This window comes from Talpa europaea (assembly GCF_964194135.1).
Source record: "Talpa europaea genome assembly, chromosome: 2".
Taxonomy (NCBI): domain Eukaryota; kingdom Metazoa; phylum Chordata; class Mammalia; order Eulipotyphla; family Talpidae; genus Talpa; species Talpa europaea.
Genome location: NC_140068.1, coordinates 104,094,029 through 104,117,635, shown reverse-complemented (window position 1 = coordinate 104,117,635; position 23,607 = coordinate 104,094,029). Strand labels below are relative to the sequence as shown.

Here is a 23,607-nt window from a genome sequence, read left to right as displayed (position 1 = left end):
GAGTCTGTGAAGAGACAACATACTGATCCCCTTCCCCATATCAGAACTGGGTCAGGGCCGTACAGAGATCCTGAAATTCAGTCTTCCAAAGTAAATGATCTCTGCCGTCAAGGACAGCATTTACTAAGGTTTGCCAATTTAGGGGAGTGAGACACCCTTCTGTGATAGAATTAAGAATTGTGAGAGTGAAAAGGGGCACTAGCACCATATTGGGTAACGGCGGTTTTTAACTCCTTTAAATGTTGGAAATTATGTGGTTGTTGATAACGGCAGGGGTGGCCTTGAAAATCTGGAGCTTCAATAACAGGAAAGGCAAAAGCCGCGGAAGAGGGCTTTTTGGGAGGGGGGAAAGCAGACAAAACGGCGGGAGCCATGGGGGGAGGAGACAAAATGGCGTTGGCGCCAACCCCACCCCATAATGGCGGCTTCAAGGTGATGTCGTCGTCAACCCTCCCCCGTAATGGCGGAGCAGGATCTGAGATGGAGGAGGAAGTTAATTGGATCTGTTGAAGCTGAAGGGAAAGTTTATAACAATGAGCCTGTAGGCGGATGCGCTCCTCAAGGTGGGCGATTTGGGTTTTTAAGGTCGAAATTAGGGTCAGCAAGTTGTGAGGGCGCAGAGGCAACAGCGGCCATGTAATAAGGAGGAGAGTGGGGATCGAAACGTGCAGCCTCCTCCTCGAGGTTGCCCCAATCTATTTCACCCGCCTCAGGATCCTCCCCCTTAGAGACAGCGAGGAGAGTTTGCGAAGCGAGTTTGGTTTTGTTTTTGAACTTAAGCGGTGGAACAACTTCGCCCTCTTCATCAGATGAGCAAGGAGGGTTCGTAGCCACAGAAGTAAACTTGCTCAAAGAGGGATAAATTCTGTTTTTCTTTTCTATTTTGGGCAGGGCAGGAGAGGCCCTTCCATTTTTCCCTAAGGGTTCTTTTTGTTCTTCTTTGGATGGATTGTCCTCTGCATCACTGTGAAATGAAATTAAGTCCTCACAGCGACCATTGGGGGAATGGGGCCCCAGCCGTGCTGGGGGAGGCACTTCTAAGCAACTGTTCTGTTTGGCAAATGGTGTCTTTAATATCAGGGTAGGCTTCCCTTTTTGAGATTAAATCATTAACTAGATTCCAGTATGAGAATGCTGTCACCGGAATTTTTTCAGGGCCAAAAACCCTATAGAAGTCGTTCAAAGCATCCCCCACCCTTTCCACCTTTTTTGATCTATTGTGCCCTCTTAAGGGAACCAAGGACACTGGTCTTGAACAAAATCAAAAAAGTGGAATAGATCCTTAGTTTTGACCCTGACTCCTTGCGTCCTGAGAGTCTCCTTTAATTGATTAACATATATTTCCTGCTGGCTTAATGCCTGTCCCATGTTTCAGACGCTGTACGTGAGCTTACCTTATCCACGATGCGGCAGGGTCCCACGTCGGTAAGGCCTCCTCCTGAGCTATAGCTTCTTTGGCGTCTTCTCCCTCTGGAGTTCTTCCTTGTACCCGGGCCCCACGTTGGGCGCCAAATGTCCGGGTCTGCCGGGCAGATCAACGTGGTACCCGGGGGAGGAAGCAGGGGCTAGGTAGGACAGGGGTACGTGAGGAGTGGAGACAAAGCCAGGATCATTGCTAGTCACATTTATTCAGGATGTGTACAGTGTTATATAGTTTCAGAAGAGGAGGTCTCTCATTATCTCGAACAAGGAGAGACCACCAATACAGATGAGCCACAACGAGCAGGCAGGGGGCAGGGTTTAATCGTCACAATAGGAAACTTGAAACTTAACTCAGGCTAACATTCAGTATCTGCTTCAGGCAAGAACCCGGATGTTCAGGTCTGGGCCCCTACACCTCCCTAATGGATATGGAGCAGGACTCACAGGGCCACCTCCTGCGATCCCACATGGTTCACAGAGAATACATGTCCGGGCTGGGTTGGAGGATAGGACCCCCAAGCCCAATAAGAAGGTGTGGGGTGCACAAGTGGGATCAGGAGGTTGGCAGAGGCTTCTCTGAGCAGGTCACTTCAGATGTGGCCTGCAAGGTGAGGTGTTTGGGGAGCAGAGGCAGCGGGAGCATCAGGGACTGTGAGGAGGCCTGAGGCTAGGAGAGCTCCCTGAATTGGAGGAATCACCTGAGCCAGAGGGGGCCTCTGGGAGAGCAATGGGAAAGGAGTCAGAGAGGGAGGGGGAGGCCTGGGAAACCCTCCTTTAAGCAGAGGGATCCCCTGAGGGATGAGACAGGGAGATGACATGAGCTGACTGGAGAAGGTCATGATCTTGGAAGGAAATGGACTGGGGGAGGTGAGGCTGGAGGTGGGGTGGTGTGACCCTTGGACCAGGTGAGAAATGAGGGTGATGTGGAATAGGTGCTGGTCTTGGACCTGAATTGAACATTTGGGTGCACTGGAAGTAGACTGGGTGGGGGAGTGGATGTGAAGATGACCCTGGAGTTTCTGGCAGAGATAACTGGGGGGACACAGGTGCTCCTCACTGAGGAAGGGAAACCACAGGAAGTGAAGGGGGAGGGGAGGCCCAGGCCCCATGGTTTCCTTGGAGACATAGAACCGGGCCTTCCTGGTGACCCGTGTCCTGGAGGGACAGGGTCTGGTCACCGTGACCAGGTCTTGGGTGACATTAACATCTGAACAAGCCACAGACCCCGTCCACGTGGTGTGGGCAGTCTAAGGTCAAGGCCGAGGAAGAGATGGGGTAGAGGAGGGGGAACTTGAAACTGCTGCCACCTGCATCCCCAGAGCCCGGTTTGCAGGGGCCTTGATAAGCAGCTGAAAGAACCACCAGTACTGAGAGGAAAAACTTCTTTGAAAAGGAACTTTGACTCGAATTCTCTACCTCCGAGCTCTAAGGCCAGACCCTGCCCTGTAAAAGCTTGCCTTTATCCCCCAAGAGTTGCCACTTCTCTGACCCTTAAGGGGGTCGGTGAACTTCACCAGGGCGCAATAAACATTTTGCTTGTGAGAAATTTAGCCTGGCTTTCCTCTTCTTTACCACGCCAAACCCTTTCAGGCAGGACCAGGTCCTGGCAGCACCAGTGTTGACTCCTGGTGTCCAGGGTGTGGTGCTCCTCGGCCAGCTGCTGTGAGAAGAGAAATAGCCACCCTGGGAGCTCCTCACAGGCCCTGCCATGTGGGGTGACAGTTGCCATGAGGTCACTGGGGTGGTCACCATCGGGCACAGGCAGAGCCCTGCATGGGGCACCGTGTCAGTCCTGGTGATGGGAAAGTATATTATTGAGCCATCGGCTTAGGAGGACACATAGTGTGCGAGGGGAGGGAGAGCCAAGGAAGGGGGAGCGAGCTCCACTGAGCACCTTTCTGTGGTCTCTGACTTGGTCGCTCCTGCCCAGTCCCCACGAAGCCGTCTAGGCCAGACTTCCAAAGGGATGAGCGAGGCCAGGACTTGGTGTCGACATAGGGTCAGGTAAGGTCCCGGGACCCTGACTCCCATGTGGCCTAAATAGAGTAGTGGAAGGAGAGGCTGATCACCTCTCAGGGAGACCTCGAGGGTCTCATTTGGTTTTGGTTGGGAACATTGGAGCTCCCAGAAAGTCAGGGATGGGATGGTTATAACCTTGGGGGGGTGTGTGTGTGTGTGTATGTGTGTGTAAGAGAGAGAGAGAAAGGTGTGTGTGTGAAATCTCCACAGCTGCAGGTGCGCAGATAGATTGGGCTTTACCTGTGGTTCTGTCCACAAGTCACATGGCTGAATGTTCCTCTAATGTCTAGACTTGTCAAAATCTCTGAGAGGGGAACAGCCAGGAAAGCATCTGTGTGCTCCCCCTTCCCTCGCTGCAACATCCAATAAATGGGAGGGAAATTGGAGCAAACAGAGGGTCCTGGAGGCCTTGCTTAAAAAAAAAAGGAAACCGATAGGGAATTTTCTGCCCCACTTTCTTTAAAACCTAAGGGACATTCTTATAAATATAACTTGAGAAATGTTTTCTTATCTGAAGAAGGTAGTTAAAAAAATATTTAAAAATAAATTAATAATTGTCAGTGTTGTCAGAAATATTGGTAAAATAACTATCTCTAAAAGTTAGTGCAAAGGGCCAAAATTCTAAATGGATGAGATCTCTGTGTCTGTGTCTGTGCCTATCTGTCTTTTGTCTCTGGAGTGTTGCTGTGTTAAAATTATTATAAATGGCACCTATATTAATTTCTAATAGAAAAAAACAAATTTTGAGATCATGATCTAAAATTTTTGGTAAACATAAATTAGTTCAAAATGTGATGGTTTAGGGCCTCTCTGGTGGCGCAGCGGTTGAGCGCTGGGTTGCGAAGCTGCCCGCAGCCTCTGCAGCACCAGTTCGATCCCTGGCCACTGGGTGAGGGTCCCACATCGTTCAAAAGACCTCTCCTGCCTCGCCTGCTGCTCCCCTCAGTGGTGTACTTTTTGGTCTGTCTGCTCTGCTCTCTGCTCTGGCTCTGGTGAATTCTCTCACCCTCCCGTGCCTCTGACTGTAGCCAGTGCTTGTATAAATAAATAAATAAATAAATAAAATCTTCAAAAAAAAAAAAAAAAACAAACACAAAATGTAATGATTTAATTAAAACATACATGTTTTAAATTTATAATGTTGGGAGTTAATAGTTCTATAGTACATTTAAAGGTGTTTATTTGGGGAAAAAAACTTGTTTGTCTTAACAAGTTTGTCTTTCTTGTATTTCTCACAATCCCCCCTTGTTTGATACAGGTGCTGCCCTGTGAGAAACCCTCAAGGGCATCAAAGGGGGGAATGATGTCCAAGGAGAAGGGGGTTAAACAGCAGAGCCAGCTGGCGCCCACCCGTCTCTGTGCTGATCTCTCTCTCTCTTTTTTTTTAAAGATATATTTATTTATGCATACAAGAACTGGGGTCAGGCCAGTGGTGTGGGGCAGGTTTGAGAGGATTCACCAGAGACAGAGTGGGAGCAGAACAGCCAGACTGACAAAATACACCGCTGAGGGGAGCAGCGGGGGAGCCAGGAGAGGTCTGCTGTGTCATGTGGGTAGCTCCCTGGTGGGGGATCGAACTTGTTCTGCAGTGGCTGTGGGTTACGTCTTAACCCCTTGCACCACCAGGGAGGCCCTCTGTGCTGATCTCTTAACCCTCCTCTTTGCAGACCTTGCCCATCTCCCCTTTTTTTTTTCTTAGTAAAAGTCTCAGGTTCCACCCCCTTGGATGCATCACTCCGAAGTGAAAGGGGCCTACACACCAGAAGAAGGACACTTCAGCCAGCGGATGGACAGCAGCCCCTGATCCCAAGAATCTCCTTTGCTTGAGGCTACAAATGGATCAACCCACCAGGCAGCCTTAGACATCAAGCCCTGTTGCGGCCACACTCGGGAAGCTGGTCGGTCTACACACAGCAGAAGCTTGAGGACCTTCTACACGTGTTTCCTCTTGTTTGTTGTTTTTACTGTTCCTGTAGTGACTGTCTTTGCAGTCAGCCTAGCCATGGTAGCCCCTGGCCACTGGGATTGGGAGACATGTCTTCTTCTTGCCTTAGGTTACCTGACACTGTGTGAGGACATAATTGTTTTCAAATGTTTGCTAAAATGAGCCTGCTTGCCAGTATCTTCCTACACCTCCTCACCCTCCCTTCTGTATGTGAGGACTTATCTCCCAAACCCCGAGTAACGGCAATGAAGCCAGGGTTTGTACCCAGCCTGACAGAAGGGCCACAAAGAACAAGGGAGTTCTCTGGTCTCCCACACCCTGGGCTTCTCCTGGTCTCCCCACACATGGCTGTGTCCCAGCTATGAGACCTAATCAGGGCTGCACACATGGCTTTCAACCGCTCTAACACGGCTCTTGCTTCAGATGGCTGGATTTTCTTAGGGCCAGGCCCTGCCAGTATGAGAAAGTCATACTCAACCCAGGTCTGTTCCCTCCAAAGGTATCACCTAACTCCCCCTCAAATCTTATCCCAGGTCCTGTGTCTCTGTGGGAAATGCTGCAAACCCTTTGACTCACACTTCTAAGATCTGTGCCACAGATGGCCCTTACCTGGTCTGAGCTCAGGGAGCATATCAATGTGTTACTCCACACAAACAATCATGCTGTGTTGTAAATTTGATGCCTAACTTGTCTGTTTTCACTAAAGAGATATACTTTCAAGGTTAAAATCCCCTCACCAGAATAAGAGTCCCCCCCCAACCATCCCGCTCATAGGGGCCTGCTGACTGCATCCAGAGCTGCTGAGGTAAGAGCCTCAAATCCATGATAAAGGGCCAGTGGCCGACTTAAGTCAAATTTCAATGCTCTCATTAGACCAAACTTAGCCCTCCAATGCCAAGGTGATTCCTTGGCAGCTGCGTTCCCCCAGGACCGGCAAAGACTAGACCTGCTCACTGCTGCCCAAGGAGGTATTTGTATGTCAGAGAAGAGGCCCTGCAGCAGCCAAGCAAGTAAGATTTCTCCTCCCCGGGGTTCCAGTGACTCTCACCTCATAACTAACACTAGGTAATAATCAGTGTTCCCTTAAAAAAGGTATATAGATGATGCCCTGTGAGAAAAATAACTCACAAGGGCGTCAAGGGGGGAATGATGAGAAAACACATTATTGAGCAAATGAATGCATGAGTCATTAAAGCTTCTCCTGACCTCACTATTCCTGAAGTACTGCTTGTTCTTCCTCTGCTTGGGTAAAAGGCCAGAATTTATTTCTACAACATTGACAGGGCCCCACACTCACCCCTAGTTCTGAGTCTGGGAGCCAAACAGCCTGGAGCACATAGGGTCCTCAACAGCGGGCGCCACCCCTGTACCTACAGGGGTATCAGGGTGCCTGCCCCTCCCCTCTGCTGGCTCCTCTGATCCTGCTGTTTCCCTGCTGATAATGGGGGTGCACTGTCCAGATGGCAGGGTGGAGTCTGCAGGGTGGAGTCTGCATTTCAGCTTTCCCGTTCAAATAGTGTAGGAGCCAGAGAAGGGTGATTGGGTTTTCAAGAGAAAATTAGGAGGATCCCAGGGATCCCTCCCCTGGTCAGAGACCCCATCAACAAGTGCCAAATCTGCCTGTCTCCTCTCCTGGGAACCATCCTCTCTGAGCCATGAGGCCCCTTGGCACCCAGCAGGGCTCCTGAGCAGCTGACAGCAGGTGCTAACTCTGTAAGAAAATTTGGGGTAACACTGAAACTTCTCAAGTTTGAAGGGACGCCCTAGAAGCCCCACCATTTCAAAGCAGGTATGTCAGTTTTGAAGACATGTTTCTTTTAAGAAGAAGAAAGCGGGGAGCAGCTGGCTGTAGGAGGGGTCGAGAAGGTGGTGGGGCTGGGTGGGGTGGGAGGTAGCAGAGGAAATGGTGCAGCTCTAAGAGGACCCAGCACAACCTCATTGAAGGTTGTCCTTCATTTATTTTAATAATGTATCTGTAACACTTTCTCGGGCAGGACCCTGTTCTAGAATTACAGGTAATGACTCTTCAAACCTAATTCATGTAATTCTCATTCCAACCTTGGTTGGGAGATGCTGATATATTCCCATTTTCTGTGGGGAAAGTGAGGCAGGAAGGTTAAGAGACTTGATGAAGATGGTCACACAGAGAGTGGCCAAGTCCAGAGATGATCTCAGAGTCAGCTCCAGAATCTGCCCTCCTGGACCATGGCCTGCCTCCCCTCAACCCCAGCCAGTAGGTGGTTTGAGGGTGTTATCTCTGACCAAGACTCATCTTCCCTTCTCTGCTGCTCTGCTCCACCAGGTTCCTCATCTCGAGGCAGAAATCCCCCCCAGATTTAGAGAGTACAAGGATGAAGGCAGCAGTGGGGATCTGACCTGGCTCCTGCTGTGTTTGGGGCAGGACCTTGTCCTTGGCCCAGGCAGGTCAAGGCTGGGGAGGGTCTGACCTTCAGGTGAATTGAACAAGCAGACTGAGCAGGAACAGGGGCCTGTGGGGGGACCCCGACTCCTTAGGGACAGTGTTGTGTGTCCTGAGGCTTCTTAAGGACACCTGCACACATTGAGGGGGACAGGACCAATAGCAGGCACTGGCCTGTCCTTCAGGGGAGCCTGGGTGTGGGCCTCTGTCCTAGGGAGTCTCTGGGTGTTATGATGGGGAGGGGAAAGGCATTTTGCACGCTGGGCTCAGGTGCTGGGAATGGAGGGGCCTGGTGCTCTGAACAGAGTGGGCCTGGGGTGTGGGTTCCACGGGTTGAGAAGGGAAGGGAGGATGTTTTTCTCCAGTAAACCTCATGGTCTCTAGAGGCACAGAGGCTCAGAAGCCCTGAAAAGAGCCAAGTCTGTCCTCCTTGGTCAGGGAATAAAGGGTCACTCTCTCTCCCCAGCCCCGAGGAGATGGCGCCCTGCTCCTGCCCCAGCTCTGTGCTCTGCCTCCTCCCCTCCCTGCTGCTCCTCCTCCAGCTGCCACCTGGGGGGTCCCAAGGTGAGTGCTTCTCTCCTGGTCCTGTGTCTCCCTCTGGTGGGTGGGGCCCAGCGGCTCTGGGAGCTCTTCCTTCAGGAATTGCCTTTGTCCATTTGACTTAGCATAAATGTTTTCAAGTTACATCCATGTTTTTTTAAATGACATGATTTAACTTATTTAAAAAAAATGTCTGTGGCCCTCCCTGGTGGCACAAGAGGTTAAGTCTCAGCATTATCAAGCTATCATCAGTCACTGTAACAGGAGTTCGATCCCTGGCTAGGGAGCTACCCTCCTGGTGCAGCAGACCTCTCCTGACTCACCTGCTGCTCCCCTCAGCAGTGTATTTCAGTAGATCTGCCTGTTCTGTTCCCCACTCTGTCTCTGGTGAGTCCTCTCATACCCCACCCCCGCACCTCTGGCCTACACTTCACATCTTGTGTGTACACATAAATAAAATAATCTTCAAAAAAAAATCTGAGTACTATTTTATTATGTGTGTGTGTATTTATGTCATTTTGCTATATTTCTTTGAATGTACCTCTATTCCTGTCTCTCTCTCCAAATTGTGGAATATCTACTATGCTTATGTTGCCTTTCCTATAGAGTTGGTTAGTTCTTCCAGTTTTGTTTAATTTTTTACTTTTTTCTTCTAATTCAGTCCATTATTTGCTGCAGGGGGGCCTTGTTGTCCCAGCCAGATAAGACACTGGCAAGCAGCTAAGAAAAAGGGCCTCACACCGTGGGGCTGAACATCTAGCATCCCTTTGTTTTTTGTTCTTGGTCATAAAAAGAGAAAAAATTATCAGAAAGTATATTAGGCAATAAATTATATGTATCAGCATACTGTAAGTAAATGGCATGGAAAATTATCTGTTTAGAAATTAGTTATAAAACAATTTGGCCCACTTGACAATGGGAGACAATTTATTGAATTTGCCTGACAAGTAATCCAGCACAACAATTATAGTAAGTCCTTCCTTTGCTTTTTAGGAGTTTCTTAGGAAAGTTTTTAAATGAAGTTAATTGTGTTAAGAAGTTTCTAGGCAGAACATCCTGTTAGCTGATAACCAAAAAGCAACTAGTTTCCAGCTGAAGGCCATATGAATAGAAGAGTCTTTTGATGCTTAGACTTTAGCTGATAGGGGTGTACTGGCGGCTGTCCACTCTGTTAGGTAAATATCTAACTGAAACAATGAGTTTTAGTGTAAGGCTTAGTTTTTTATGCATTTACCTTGAAGGTTGTTTCCTTTTTTTTTTTTTAAAGATTTATTTATGTATTTATTTATACAAGCACTGGGTACAGTCAGAAGCGCTGGAGGGTGAGAGGATTCACCAGAGCCAGAGCGGGGAGCAGAGCAGGCAGAAGGACCAAGGTACACTGCTGAGGGGAGCAGCGGGCGGCAGGAGAGGTCTGCGCGCTATGTGGGACCCTCCTCCGGTGGCTGGGGAGCAGCCGGGGATTGAACCGGCCCTGCAGAGGCTGCGGGCAGCTTCGCAACCCAGCGCTCAACCGCTGTGCCACCGGGGAGGCCCCGACAATTATTCTTTATTAGTGTGAGGTCACTGATTTGATCTTCTCTTTGGTCTATTCTGCTCCAATAGCTTCTCCAGAGTGAGTAGCTTCTCTGCTGATCTTTTTTACAGCCCCATCTCTGTGATGTTAATTTAAAGCTTCAATTTCTATTTTCTTTTCACTGATTTTATTTTCCAAGTCATTCATTTATTGTTCTGAATTTTGTTTTATCTTTTTTGATTCACTTTTCTGTGTTTTCTCCATTTCTTTGACTTTCTTTATTATGGCAATTTGAACTCTACCTGACAGTAAGATGCGATCTTCCATATCTTTGTAGTTGCATACTGCAGAATTGATCTCATCTTGTGATATCATGTTCCCTTGAGATCTCAAGTTTCTGGGACTTGCTTTGCTGCTTTACATTTCCTATTTTTTTAAAAAATGCATCTGTAGTGGTAACTTAGAGAGTTGAACTACTTCTGCTTTCCATCAGGTGACCCTGTTGTGTTTTTAGACTTGTAATTTATGCAGAACTAGAGACCTGATGTTGAGATGCTGAGTCAGAGACTGTGGGGCCTACGGTCATCCAGCCTCTGGGGTAGGTGCTCTGGCTGGGGCATGTGAGCTCATGCTTGTGGCACCCAGACCCCCCCTCTCTCAGTTCAGCCCTGAGACTCTCCCTGTGCACACTGTCCCTGAGCTTCAGGAGGGCGGGGCCAGTCCTGAGAGGTTAGTGGGGGTGCATCCAGCTCTGCCTTGTTTCCTCACTGGGGACCTTGTTAGCTGGGAGCGCCCAGTCAGAGCTGTGAGCCCCTCACTGTCAGCTTTCCCTGCCCAGGGTCACGTGCCTGGTTGGGTGACAGCCCCACAGTGTGTGCTGCAGCCTCCCCCACCCTGACCACAGCCTCCTGGTGTCTTCTCTGCCTAACTCTAGTCAGTGAAGCATGACTCTCCTCTGTGTCCCTTTTGGTGCTGTCTCCCTGGTGACAGCTGTATGAGAGTGTCCAGTTTTGTCGCAAGCCTGGTGTTCTCTGGGTGCCCTGTCCACTCATTCACATTGATGGTCCTCTGTGTAATGAAATGGATTTCCTCAGACACCTTTTAGTCCCCCAAGAACTCTTTTGAAATGCACATTCTTGGCTACATCCCAATCTGCTGCATCAGACCTGGGGTAGGGTCCTGGCATTTTACAATTACAAGCCCTCCTGGTGATTGTGATGGTCAAGGTGAGAACCAGGGTTTTAGAGTTTTTTTATGGACAGTTCTGCTATCAGGTACACTAGTGAATGAGGGAGCATCTTTGACATTATTTCTGGACCAAAAGTTGTGGTTGGATGATCTTTCCCAGATTCAGAATTGTCACTGCTAATCCTTCATGTCAGCTGTCTGCTCATCAGACACCCTCCCTCAGCCTGCCTGGGCCTCCCCCAGTGATGGTGTGTGTTCCCTGATATGACTGTGTCTCTCACCCTTTCTAACTCCCATGTTTGTGTTCACAGAGAGCTTCCATGTGCTTGGCCCCTCAGACCCCATTGTGGCAGAGCTGGGTGAGGATGCCACACTGCCCTGCTCCCTGGACCCAGTCATGAATGCAGAGAACATGGAGTTGAAGTGGTTCTGGTCCAATGTCTGGGATTCAGTGTTCACCTATCAAGACGGACAGGAACAACATGAGGAGCTGATGGCCCAGTATGCAGGGCGGACCTCGCTGGTGGGGGAATTCCTCCGTGAGGGGGAAGCTGCTGTGACCATCCACAAGGTCCAGGCTGCCGACAACGGACTGTACACCTGCTTCTTCAGCAACGGAGTCTTCCATGAGCAAGCCAGCTTGGAGCTGCAGGTGGCAGGTTGGTGACATGTTAAATATCTCAGAGTCCTGGAGTTTTGGAATTGGGGAGAAAATAAGGGCAATGGAATTTAGTTTTTCATTTCATTTATGAGTAAGAAAAGGCTTATTAATTCATGCTTTATGAAATGTAAATATATGGGGTCCCTACCACATGTCTGGCCCTGTTCTAAGCTCTTGGATACAAAAGCAAATCTAATAAAGTTCTTCACTCTGTGAGTTTATATTTGTAGTGGGAGAGAGAGCAATTGTAATAAATAACCAGGGCATAAATGACTTTTTGAAGTGAGAAGGGATGAGGTCAGGAAGCTAAATGGAGCAGGGAGATGGGTGAGCACTGTGGGGCTGGGGCTGAGGGGAGGTTGCAGTAATAAATAGCAGCTCTGGCTGGGGCCATGGGAGCAAAGACTCCAGGGAAGTGGGAATACAGCTGAGTAGATATCTGATGTGTGGGTGTTCCTTTTTCCCCAGTTTATAGACAGATAATTAATATGTATCATAAGTAATGTGAGGCATACAGCATAATGACTGATTTATATATGCAGTGAATTGATGGCCACAATAGGTTAAATCACATCTGTCTGCTATTATAGGTTTAATAAAAAAGAAAGAAAATGAAGCAAAAGGGAAAATTTCCTCATTGTGAAAAAAAAATTCTTTGCAGTTTGTCCTTTAACAACTTCCCTACACATCACACAACAATGCTGGCTACAGGCATGTTGTACATCACAGGGAAGGGAATTCCAACGTGGAGGCACAGCCCATGTGAATGACCTGGGGGGAGCGTATGTTTGGTGTGTGATCTACTCACATGGAGTCCTCATGGCTGGTGGGGGAGAGAGAGGGGCAGGGTGTTGTGAGGTGACAATACTCTCATAAAAAATGTGGTAAGTACATGGCAGTGAGGTCAAGGGTGGCTGATGAATGCTCCCAAAGGTAATCATAAAAACCTCCATAGGATGTAGATATTTGAGCTGGGACGTTATTATATCTAACAGGTTCTATAAAGCCCTCAGATCAGATGCAGAAAAGACGATGGAGTCCACAGGCCCTGGTGATTGTGGGCAACAGCAGTTAGATTCTTTAGTTTGGGGTGCTGGGCCTTGAGGGCACAGGTGTAGAAGTGTGGTCTGGGGAGGAGTCACAGAGAGGAGTCCTGGTGCGCATGTTGTGGTGTTTGCATGTGGAGCTGTTGGAGATTTTCAGCACAGCAGCGCTTAGCATGATGACTCTGGCAGCAGTGGGGAGGACAAGGGTGGGACAGTGTCTGGAGTTGTGGCTGCAGTTACGGGGTGGAGAGGGGGGCTGGTTCACACAGTGGTGGTGGGTGCACAGGAGGTGGGGTCAGTGATGTTCAGAAACAACCCAATTGATTGAGGAGATTTGGGTCACAGAATTTAAAGTGGAAGAAGGGATTGCAGAGGCTTCTGAGGTTTTGTAGAGTCTGTTATTTAATGTCAGGAACATTGATAATGTGTATCAGTTGCCGGTTACCATAGTGATGCTGTGTAACAACCACAGAAAACAATCTCTCAGGGGTCTGTAGTAATGGACTTGTATTCACATGGGCTGGAGGGGACTTCAGCTCACCTGGGATTGACTTGACTATTCTCCACTGAACATATTCCTACATTTTTTTGTCAGATGAAAAGGTCACCATGTGGACCTTGGCTGAGCTTGTTTACAAGAATGATGGACACTGAGTATTGGCGGAGGGAGGACAGCTTCAGGGGGAAAGGCTGGTGACAGGCCCTGCTCCATGAGCTCATCCTTCAGCACCTGGACTATGATGTCCTTCCATGGAGATGGCAGAGGGAAGACCCAAGGGGCCAGCACTTTAAACCTCTGCTGAGTCACATGAGCTGATCATTAGACACATGAAGTCACATGACTGAACCCAGACTTGGCAGAGTGTGATCCTGATATGAAGATGGATGAAGAATTAGGAACATTTTTATCACTAATTTACCTCAGATGAGACAACAGCATGAGTTCAGATGTAGAATTTCAGTTGTGAAGAGCATGTGAGGAATCCTGGCAGATGTACCCCACAGGGATGGGGCTATCAGGGAGGGAGGTGGGGAGGCTGGTGAGGTGATATCTGGAAGTGATGTATGAGGAGACACAGGAGCTGAGGGAGAAGAAGTCCTGGGAGAGGGTGTGAGATAAGATGGAGCTTTAAGGACTGGACCCTGGGACTGTGCTGCCTTCAAGGAGCAGGTGCAGGGAGGAAAGTCAGGAAAGGGGCTCCGCAGAGATCCAAGTCACAACAAGCCACACTCAGAGGGAAGTGACCCATCCAAATGGAGGTGGTTTCAAAATGAGGTCAGGCGTGTCCTGAAAGAAGGGAGACTGGATGAGAGAACCTTGGAGACTGGAGTGGACAAAGGGAGACTTTGGTTGAATCACCCAGAACAGAATGCACTAGAAGGAGAAGCTGCCAGATGGAGGCTGAGAGGTTGCTGAGAAATGAGAAAATCCAGCTGTTTATGGATTATAAGGTGTACTCTTCTAACAAGAAAAGAATTCTACAAAGATTTGAACATGTTTATATAATTATAAAAATAATAGGTAGAAAGGCAGAGATGAACATGTCAGGTCATCATCTTGCTCCCCAAGGGGTGGTCTCCACCAGACCCCTCAGATTGCACCTTGACAGCCTTCCTTGGAGGTGTGCACAGGAGGGTCCTGCCCCACCTGACTCTCATCTCCCTCCGCAGGTGTGGGCTCTGCCCCCCAAGTGCACATCACGGGGCCAGAGGAGGATGGGGTGCGCGTGGTGTGCACGGCCTCGGGCTGGTTCCCAGAGCCCCAGATGCAGTGGAGGGACCCCCGTGGGGAGCAGTTCCTGGAGTTCTCCAAGGTCCAGGCCCAGGACACTGAGGGGCTATTCAGCGTGGAGGCCGCTCTGGTGGTGAGAGACAGCTCTGCGGGGAGCGTGACCTGCTCCATCCTCAACCCTGTCCTGGGCCAGGAGAAGGCCATGGCCATTGTCATCCCAGGTCAGCGCTGCCCCCCTTCCCTACTCCCTGCAGGGTCAGAGGGAGGGGCCGACACTCCCAGGTGAGCTGGACTGGGCTGTCCTGGGCTGTGTCCTGTTGGGGTCTCTGATCTCTTTCTGCAGAGCCCTTCTTCCCCCGGGCCTCTCCCTGGAAGCCGGCTTTTCTGGTGAGCCTGCCCTTGCTGCTGATGCTGCTCCTGGGGGCTGCCTGCTACACCCAGAGAGAACATTCCACACAGATGCGGGAGCTGCAGGAACAGAGGAATCTGTGCCGGGCTAAGGAGGAGGACAGACAGACCAAGGAGGAGGCCCTGAAGGACACAGGTAAGGCAGGACAGGGCCAGGCTGGTGAGTGTGGCAGTGGGTGCTGAGAGGGACAAGCTGACACCAGAGCCAGAGCCCAGGGTCCCTCTGCAGGGAGATAGAGCAGGTGCTGAGTCCTAGAGGGGACAGTGGAGCTTGGAGGCTCGTGTTGGTCTGAAGGTGGAACGTCTAGGATACAGAGAGATTCATTTTTGTATCTTCTCTAGTGCTGCACCTCCCCCTGCAGTGACCCTCAGGGCTAATGGCTGTTGCCATGGTCCCTGAGGTCCGGCGTGGGCAAGGAACCATGCGCGCAGGGGGAGAACAGCAAACTCTCTAAGATGCAGAGAAGCCGAATGCCTGCCAAGAGATAATGACCACCAGAAGCCGCCACAGAGATGATTAAAAGAAATGCTGACCACCTGGAACCTTATCTCGCTTTCTCAAGGCCCACAAACTTTATTCTGCTACAACTGTCTCTCTAAAATCTTTCCTTTTTCTGGTCATTGATTGCTAATTAAAAAAACATACATAATTTAATAAACAGGCTAATCCAAATGAAACATTACTAAACACTGTGTAATAATAGAATTGTTTGTTTAATAATCTTTCTATTATGTGCTTGACTTTAGTACCTATGATATCAACTGCATTATAAAATAAATTCACCCATGACAATTAATTATGAGTAAAAATGAGTAGGTAATAGTAATAGTTAGTACAACTAGAAAATAATTATATAGAACAGTAAAAAGAATTAATAGCCTGTCCAATTAGGAATGAGACTAGGTCCAGATGTAACTTCGGACATAAATCACTGCCCTGTTAATTAAGCTAAGCCTATGAGCAAACTGATCTCTTTGATGTTCACTGTTCCTATGCCTTTAGAAAAACATATATATACTGACCACTAGCTTAATAAAAGCGCACTCAGATTTACACTCTCTCTTAAAGTGTGTCTGTTTGTCATTTCTTTAACTGAATCCCTGACCACCCTGCGCAGTCTCTCAACCCTGAGACGGCCTCATCGTCTACTGCTGTGCTGGTCCGCGGCATCTAGGCACACATTTTGTCTATAGGGTCAGTTAATGCTTATATTTTTAATTCTTTTGCAGATGAGCTCCAGGCAACTCTAGGTAAGCTCTGCTCTCCCTCCTGAACTCTCTGTATCCCCTGCATAGGAGACATTCTGGTTCTTAGCTCACCTGATTCCCATGTTGCCTTTCAGACCAGAGGAAGGCAGCTTACCTGGCTGGTGAGTGATGCTCCAGGGGTCCTGGGTCCCTGTCCCCTGTGCTCAGGGGTCCCTCCCCTTGGGTGTCTCAGCACAGACATGGGGCCCCTTCCCTGGGGTGGAAGTGGGAGCTTGTAGGAGGCAGGACCCTGCTCCATGGGCTTTCCAGATCTGGGTGCTGTTTTCCCCCATTCTTGGGATCCTGGTGGGTGGTGACCCTTAGAGTTTCCTGCATCCTGGTCTCATTCCAGCCCTGACTTTCCCACCATGGTGCTGGCTTTCTAGTCCTCAATGCATCTGGTTCTTGGTCAGTACCTGAAAGTAAAGCAGCTGCTCTGGGATTTGAAAAGTAAATGGACTCTTGAAGTTTAGGAGTGTAATCCCCTCCTGACATTTCTCCCCAAACAACCCCAAGGAAAGTCTGTTCTCTCTGCTCCTGAAGATGCTGATCAGTGGTGCTGGGAGAGGACGGGGGTGACCTTGCCTGGGAGGGTGTGGGGGGACTTTCCCTCTCCCAGAGAGTGTTTATCACTAGAAATACTGCACTGGAGGAAGAAGGGCCATTTCTACTCTGGAGCTGGTGTGATGTCCATGTTGTCTTTTTATTTCATCTTCCCATTAATTTCCAAGGAAATACTGAATGTAATAATTATGGAATAATATGTCCGTTAAAAAATATCTTCCCATATAACGTTTTTGATCCTGTGTAGCAACACTGACTAGCAGGTGAAGCAGGAGCTTTGAAGGCTGAGGGGCCCAATGCTGCTCAGTGACTTGCCAAAGTCCCACAGCAGCAACAGGCAGGGCTGGGTCAGTCTGTCCTGCAGGCTCCTAATCTGAGCTGGGGGATTTCCCACCACCCCCTGCTGTCTGCACAGGGCAAGAGGTCATGACCTCTCAGCCTCTCCCCTTCACCCCCTAGAAAGTCTCACCTGCAGAATAGGGGGAGCCCAGGGCCTGTGGGTCACATGAGCAGCTGGTTGTGCTGAGGTCTCACCTGTGTGTTCCCTTTCAGCCTGGAGGAAGGCCCAGCTGTATGCAGGTGAGTGGCCCTGAGGGGCCTGGGACTCCCTCCTAGTCTCCCTTCTGTGTTGCAAGCTGCAGCAGTCTGGGTGTCAGGGGTTCCTGAAGGATGGGACTGTGTTGGTGAAATTGTAGAGAATGGTAAGGGAAGGGGAAGGGGAATGAGGAGACACAGACACTTGATCAGGGTGCAGGCATCATCCTGCTGAGGGTCTCAGCAGCCCTTTATTTATACTAAGCAAATCGTGAGTGCACAAGCATAAGGTAGGAAGATAACAATTATCACATGTTCTTTTTCAGGAGCCACAAGGGTCTGTTTGCCTTCCAAGGGTCTGTTTGCCTTCTGGCAGAGGTGTAACATTTATTATTCTTTGTCTTAAAGAAGGCACAGTTGCTAAACAAATGTTTTCAAAGTAGTTATTTACTTTAAACAATCCAACAGTTATTGTATTACTAGCAAATAAGCCTGTGTCTGCAACTAACATTTCTAAGTTTGCCATGGTGAAGGATTAACTAAGGGCTGAGGGAAACAAAGGGCAGGAAGTTACCTGGGGGAAGGGAGACAAAGAGATTATTTCTAACTAACCTATAAAGTTTAGACTAACATATAACTAATTGATTAAGGTAAAAAACAGCAGGCTTTTATATAGAAATCATCATCTATAGTATATTGTTTTAATCTTGATTTGATATTAAGGAACCAAGGGCCTGGAGGGTGTTAATGCCAGGCAAGCAGCACTGACTCTGCCCTAGCCCCCAGCTCTCAATTAAGGGAGGAAGTCTCCTAATCTAAACAAAGAGTTTTCTACCTATTGCTTCTCTACTTATCTAGTCAGCCTAGTTTCCTTATATAACTATAAGATCAAGGGGCAATTTCCTCTTCCATAAGGTTGCTGCTTGTTGTTCTAAGGAACTACAAATATTTCATCAGGGGCAGGGGCGGAGATGGTTATAGCCTTTGATTCTCAAAAATGGTCAATATGTGACTTATCAGTAGTTGTAACATTGACCATTTCCGAGTGCATTATTTGTGCTGCGGTGATTACTAGCTCAACCAGTCACAAAATTGCTGTTGACTTATTCTTGAATGCATACTCTAACAGCTACCATACCAGTTGTCACCTCCAGGGGAATATTAGCCCTAAACAAACAGGAAGAATTTAGCAAGAGTCAACTATGGCATCTCCTGGTTTATGAGGAATTTTCTCATACTTGGAGCATGGCTCGCCTCTGCCACCCAACTGTTATCTTCAACTTTAAAGTAAAGGAATTTCTTTCTCCAATTAGCTCTTGCCTCAAGAGACCACATCTCTATATCAAAGACTTGGCTGATAGATGTTTACAGCCTTTTGTTCCTAGAAGTTTTTTCACTTTGTTAATGTAAAGCCAAATGTTGAATTGCTGCCTTTTTGGCAGAGGACCACTAATTTTATTAAAAAACATAATATTTGTGTCATGCAGTGCCATTTGTCATCAAATTGGTTATTCAGTGATTGATCAGTATTTGCAGTTTTACTTTTAAATGCGTATTTTAGCAATGGTAGAAACTAGCCATAGACAAATGAGGAGAATCTTAGAGTCAGCTAAGGAGATTCCTGATTTTTCAGAAATCTGCCCCATGCCGGACTTTTGTCAGATGACATGAGTAGTGCGGCTCCCAGTACTTCTGTCCCTTCTCTATTAGGGGACCCTACCGAAAGGACCTTGGGTCTCCGGTCTTCCTTCACACTGGAGCCTCTATCTGAGAACTGCAGGGCCCCCCTTGTGAGCACAGACCTGTCTCCACCTGCCCTGTCCTCCCTGCAGGTCATGTGGGTTCAGGACACTCTCTGACCCCTTGTTACCTGGTCCTTCCTGTGGGTGAGGACAGTGGGGGTCAGTGTGAGGAGAGGCTGCAGCAGGGACAAGTGTGTGGTTCAGGATTTGCTGATTTCTGGAAAATTCCAGACATTCTACTTCCTGCTTCCAATTCAGGTCTTGTTAAGGGGTCCTGGGTTATGGATCCTTCTGGATCCCAAATCCCAGTCCTATTTTGGATCTAGTTTTTGTTTCCTGTTTCCTCTTGATTCTCTGTCTTCTCATGCATGCTCTTACTCATGTCCAAGCTGGATTTTTCTTGTAATCCCTTTTGGGTGCTGAGGAATCAGTTGTTTAGAGCAGGTATCTGAGTCTGGTCAGAGCTTCTGGGGAGTTTATGACTCCTGGGCAGGGGCCTGTGAAAGGTCTAAATTACATGTAAAATCCAGTGTGTGTGTGTGTGTGTGCATGTGGCTGTATTTTTTGTGTCTTTGTAACAAGATAAACAATGTGTGATTTTTCAGAACCGTCCTCTTTTTAAGGAGAATTTTATCTGACTGTCTCATGGTCGCTATTAAGTAGGTTTTTTTTTTTTTAAGAGGTAACTATGTAGACTGGAAAAGAACAAACCTAAAATGATTATAATCCATTCCCAAAGAACAGGGGGGAAATTTGAAAGAAAATTCTAGATGGAGATAGAGAGGGAAAGGAAGGAGGGGGGATTGTGGGAGAAGAGCCTTCTAGAGGTTTGGGCACAGTCACCAGTTTGAATCTGTGCTGTGAAGACGCTGTGCAAGGCTTGGGAATGAAACACAGTGGGCCTTTTGAAGTACTTCAGATAAAGTCACACTTTAAAAAGCATTTATTGAGGTGACCATGTAATTGCGTTGCTTTTCACATAAGGTCCCCAGTAACCCCAGGGCAGGGTTGTACAGGGTCCTGCAGGGAAGGTCAGAGATGCTGGTGAAGGGCGATCTGAGTCTCCTGAGCCTGAGTCACACACCCTTTCCCTGCTCAGGGGTTTGTTTATGGTCCTGGACACAGACCCTGAGCCACAGAGAGGGGCTGTGGAGGAGGGTCCTGAGACCAGGAGTGTGAGGACCCTCCTGAGAGTCTCCCTGGTTCCCCTGGAGTTCATTTCCACACAGTGAGGATCATAGCATCGTCTTTACCATCATTCCAGCCTCTGCTGAGTTCATGTCTCATACATTTTAACATAAACTTTCCTTTGGCATGCAAAAAGAATGATGTGTTTGAATGAAGCACCATTAATACACTAGAATCCACATTTTGATATTGACAGATTCACAGATGGATACATGTGTGATCTCGTATTATTTGTAAAATTTAACAAAAATTTTTTACTTAAAGTTTTGCTACAAAAATTAACTGAGTAGTGCAGTGACGTGCACACACAGTCCTGGGCACGCTGTGTCTCACATTAAAACCACTTTGATTTTCTCTTTTTGTTCCTACTGCTCCTGTTCCTGTTCTCCTCCAAGCCCTCTTTTTTTTATTGTTGTATGAAGAAGCGTGGTGTAGAGCATTAGAGCTGGATGTCAACTATTGTCTCAGCAAAAACAAGTAAATTTATAATCTCCATTTTTTACAAAGAGGTCACATATATGCCACCCAATCATTGCATGTGATCTTGTTTCTTATCAAGCAAAGATGGAAATGCCAGTTTCTCTGAGTGAGCTTGTGCAGGTGTGGCTAGTGTCACACATTTACTCACCATGTGCACAAGAAGATGTTGTTCCTTATCCCTATAAATGTGAATCTTGGATTCTCCTCTCTCCCCCTTTCTCCCTTGTTTCACCATTGCGAAACTCATGCTCTCCCCTGATGGCCTCTCAGCGTCTTGCTGTGTCTGACCTGAGTGCTGGGGAATGACCTGCTTCCTCCTTCCCAGGCAGGTGTGGGGTGGGGATGACATGGCCTTGGGGCCTTGGGGGAGAAGGGCCTGTGCTCCCCTTTCAGTCATTTCAGGGGCTCCCCTGGGGCCACTGGTCTAAGAACCTGTGTGGCACATGCTGAGGGGGGCAGGGCTCGTCCTGTCTGGTCATTAGGGCTTGTGGGTGACCCTCCCTCCAGAGCAGAGTCAGGGTCTAGATCTGTTTCTGGTCAGCAAATTGATGAAACTTCTGGTTTCTTCCTCCTGTCCCATGTCCTTGTCCTGTTCTCCTCACCTGTCCTTCCCTCTCTGCCTGCTCTCCAGGCCCCTCTCTCTTCCTCCATCTCCCCCCAAAGCAGGTGACACTTCGGGGTCCTCATGTGTCGACGTGCATCCTGGGGTCCTGGTGCTCCCTCCAGACCCTCCCCTGCCAGGGCCCTGCTCACCTGCCTGGCCCCCACATGGGGCATCAGGTGACACACGTCACCACACCCTGAGCAGCCTCACCCAAGTAGTTTATCATCTAACACTCCTGCAGGGCAGACACCTGAGACTGTGTCCTGGGACTAACTCCAGGGTCTGGCAGCTCCTTCCTTTCAGGATCCCCTTCTTTTCCCAGGATCTAGGGCCCCCTGCATTGACTGGGGACCCCATTCTCTGTTCACACTGCCTGCCGTGCCGCTTCTTTATGGCCCTGCTGCCGTCACCATGTGACTGTCTCTGAGCACAGGTGCAGGGTCCTGGCTATTAAGGCTAATGGGATTGGTTCCCCCTGATGATCCTCAGTAACATCCCTGTTTCCAGGTCCCTGTCTCTGTCCCACCTGCAGGTTTCTCTTTCCTCTGTCAAGGACACATGTTTACAGGTTCATGGGATGAGGACATGGACACCTTTGAAGTCATTATTCTGCTTCTAGAGAGAGGTTTTACTTTGAAGCTTCCATCTTTCTGGGCTCCTCTTGAAGGAAACAGTGTGTCAATCCAATGTGTTTGTGTTCTTCTCTGTCTGGGGGGATGGTTTTGTTTCCACCACACATGAAAATGTGAAAAGTTGTCACTAGTGTTTGATCCTCTCAGTGTGTGTCCATGTTCCCAGCTGTGCACGTCTCTCTCCCCCTAGAACCCCTCTGCTGAGTGTCCTGAGTCTCCTCACTCATGTCATAGACACTCCCACATGCAACTCAGTCACGTTGTGTCATATTCTCTCTCTCTCTCTGCCTGTCTCTCCCCCTTCTTGGACAAATAGATTTATTCACAATTAGGGGGGAAATCTCTGCCCACCTGCCCCGACGTCTCCAGGCTTCTGCAGGTTTTGCACAAACTCTGCACCCTCGGTGGGGGTAGCTGTGGCATCACACAGTTGGGCTGGGGATGAGTGGTCATGCGTGGTGAAGGGGCTCCTTAGTCTTTGGGGTCCAGGCCAGTCCCCAGGGGTCCTGTGACAAAATTGACCTCCAGTAATATTGTGGCTCCTTCTCTTGCTTGGAGGCTGTGGGCTTGGGTCACCACGCTCTCATTTCAGGGGACATATCCCTCTCCCCATAAAGCTGAGTATCTGGGGTGAGGAGGTGTGTGCCCTTGTTATGTCAGGCTGGCGCAGGGGTTCTCTCTCTGCAGGGCCTGTCACTCTGGATCCAGGTTCTTGCCACAGCAGAATTGTCCTCTCTCCTGACAAGAGCCTGACCTGTCATCATGATGGAAAAGAATCAGGATACAGTGTTTTGGGTCTTGAGGGCATCACATCAGGGCGCTGTTACTGGGAAGTAGAGGTCAGAAATGCAGACAAAACCTGGTGGGCACTGGGGGTCTGGAGGAAAGATGAGGAAAATAGATACGGTGCTGTGTCCCCACTGAAAGGGAAATGGGTTTTTGGCCGGCACAGAAATGTTTTCCAAGCCTTTACTAACCCTGATATTCCACTACCCCTTAGGCAGGTTCCCCACAGGGTGGGGGTTTTCCTGGACTATGCTCACGGGGATGTCTCCTTCTATGATATTACCGATGGCTCCCACATCTTCTCTTTCCCTCCTGAGTCCTTCTCTGGGACTCTCCTTCCATACTTCCTCTGTTATTTAGGAGACGTGTCCATGACCCTCTGCCCCTTGGAGGCTGGGCCCCAGAAGCCCTCTCTGCCCATAAACCATCCTCCTTCTCTGGAGAAGTCTGTGAGTCCCCCAGGGGAGGGGATCCCCTCAGGCTCTGGTGTGGGTGGGGCTCCCCCAGGGCCTGAAGCCCCCTCTCCTCCCCTGCACCCCTGAGACTGTGTCCCCATGAGGCCCCTCCCTGCCCAGCCCTGGGCTCTTTGTGGGGCTGCAGGTTCCCTGTGGACAAACCTGTGAGTGAGTCCCTGATGTTGGAGTCTTGTCCTCCTGGTCTGGGTGCAGATTCCTGGGCCATGGCTGAGAGAACAGTCAGGTTGTTATAGAGCAACCCCGATATTAAACGGGTTCCTGGCTGTGGGTCCTCACCCACGCGCTTTAAAGGGACTTACGAATACTCTACTACAAACACACAAAAGGGGGAGAAAATAGGAAAATAAAGTCTTTAATGCGTCCTACCCGATCGGACAACCTGGAAACCCAAAGTCACTCTCAGAGCTGGCTCGATGCTGCGAGCTGGTGGGAGCCAAAATGGGGGCTCCCCAAAGCC

The 23,607-nt window shown here is 48.9% G+C and overlaps 1 protein-coding gene across 1 annotated transcript in view; it reads left to right on the top strand.

Annotated features, from left to right (window-relative positions):
- Positions 1 to 23,342, top strand: part of LOC311188198 (butyrophilin-like protein 1) — a gene marked incomplete at its 5' end in the record, with an annotated part of 35,047 nt that extends 11,705 nt beyond the window's left edge. The window contains 8 exons of the mRNA XM_084259352.1: positions 8,348 to 8,369; positions 11,361 to 11,708; positions 14,428 to 14,709; positions 14,832 to 15,032; positions 16,240 to 16,266; positions 17,261 to 17,287; positions 18,953 to 19,079; positions 22,889 to 23,342. Of these exons, the coding sequence (XP_084115478.1) occupies positions 8,348 to 8,369; positions 11,361 to 11,708; positions 14,428 to 14,709; positions 14,832 to 15,032; positions 16,240 to 16,266; positions 17,261 to 17,287; positions 18,953 to 19,079; positions 22,889 to 23,216 (1,362 nt within the window). The 3' untranslated portion in view covers positions 23,217 to 23,342. The remainder of the gene's footprint in view (positions 1 to 8,347; positions 8,370 to 11,360; positions 11,709 to 14,427; positions 14,710 to 14,831; positions 15,033 to 16,239; positions 16,267 to 17,260; positions 17,288 to 18,952; positions 19,080 to 22,888) is intronic.
- Positions 23,343 to 23,607: the final 265 nt, after the last annotated feature.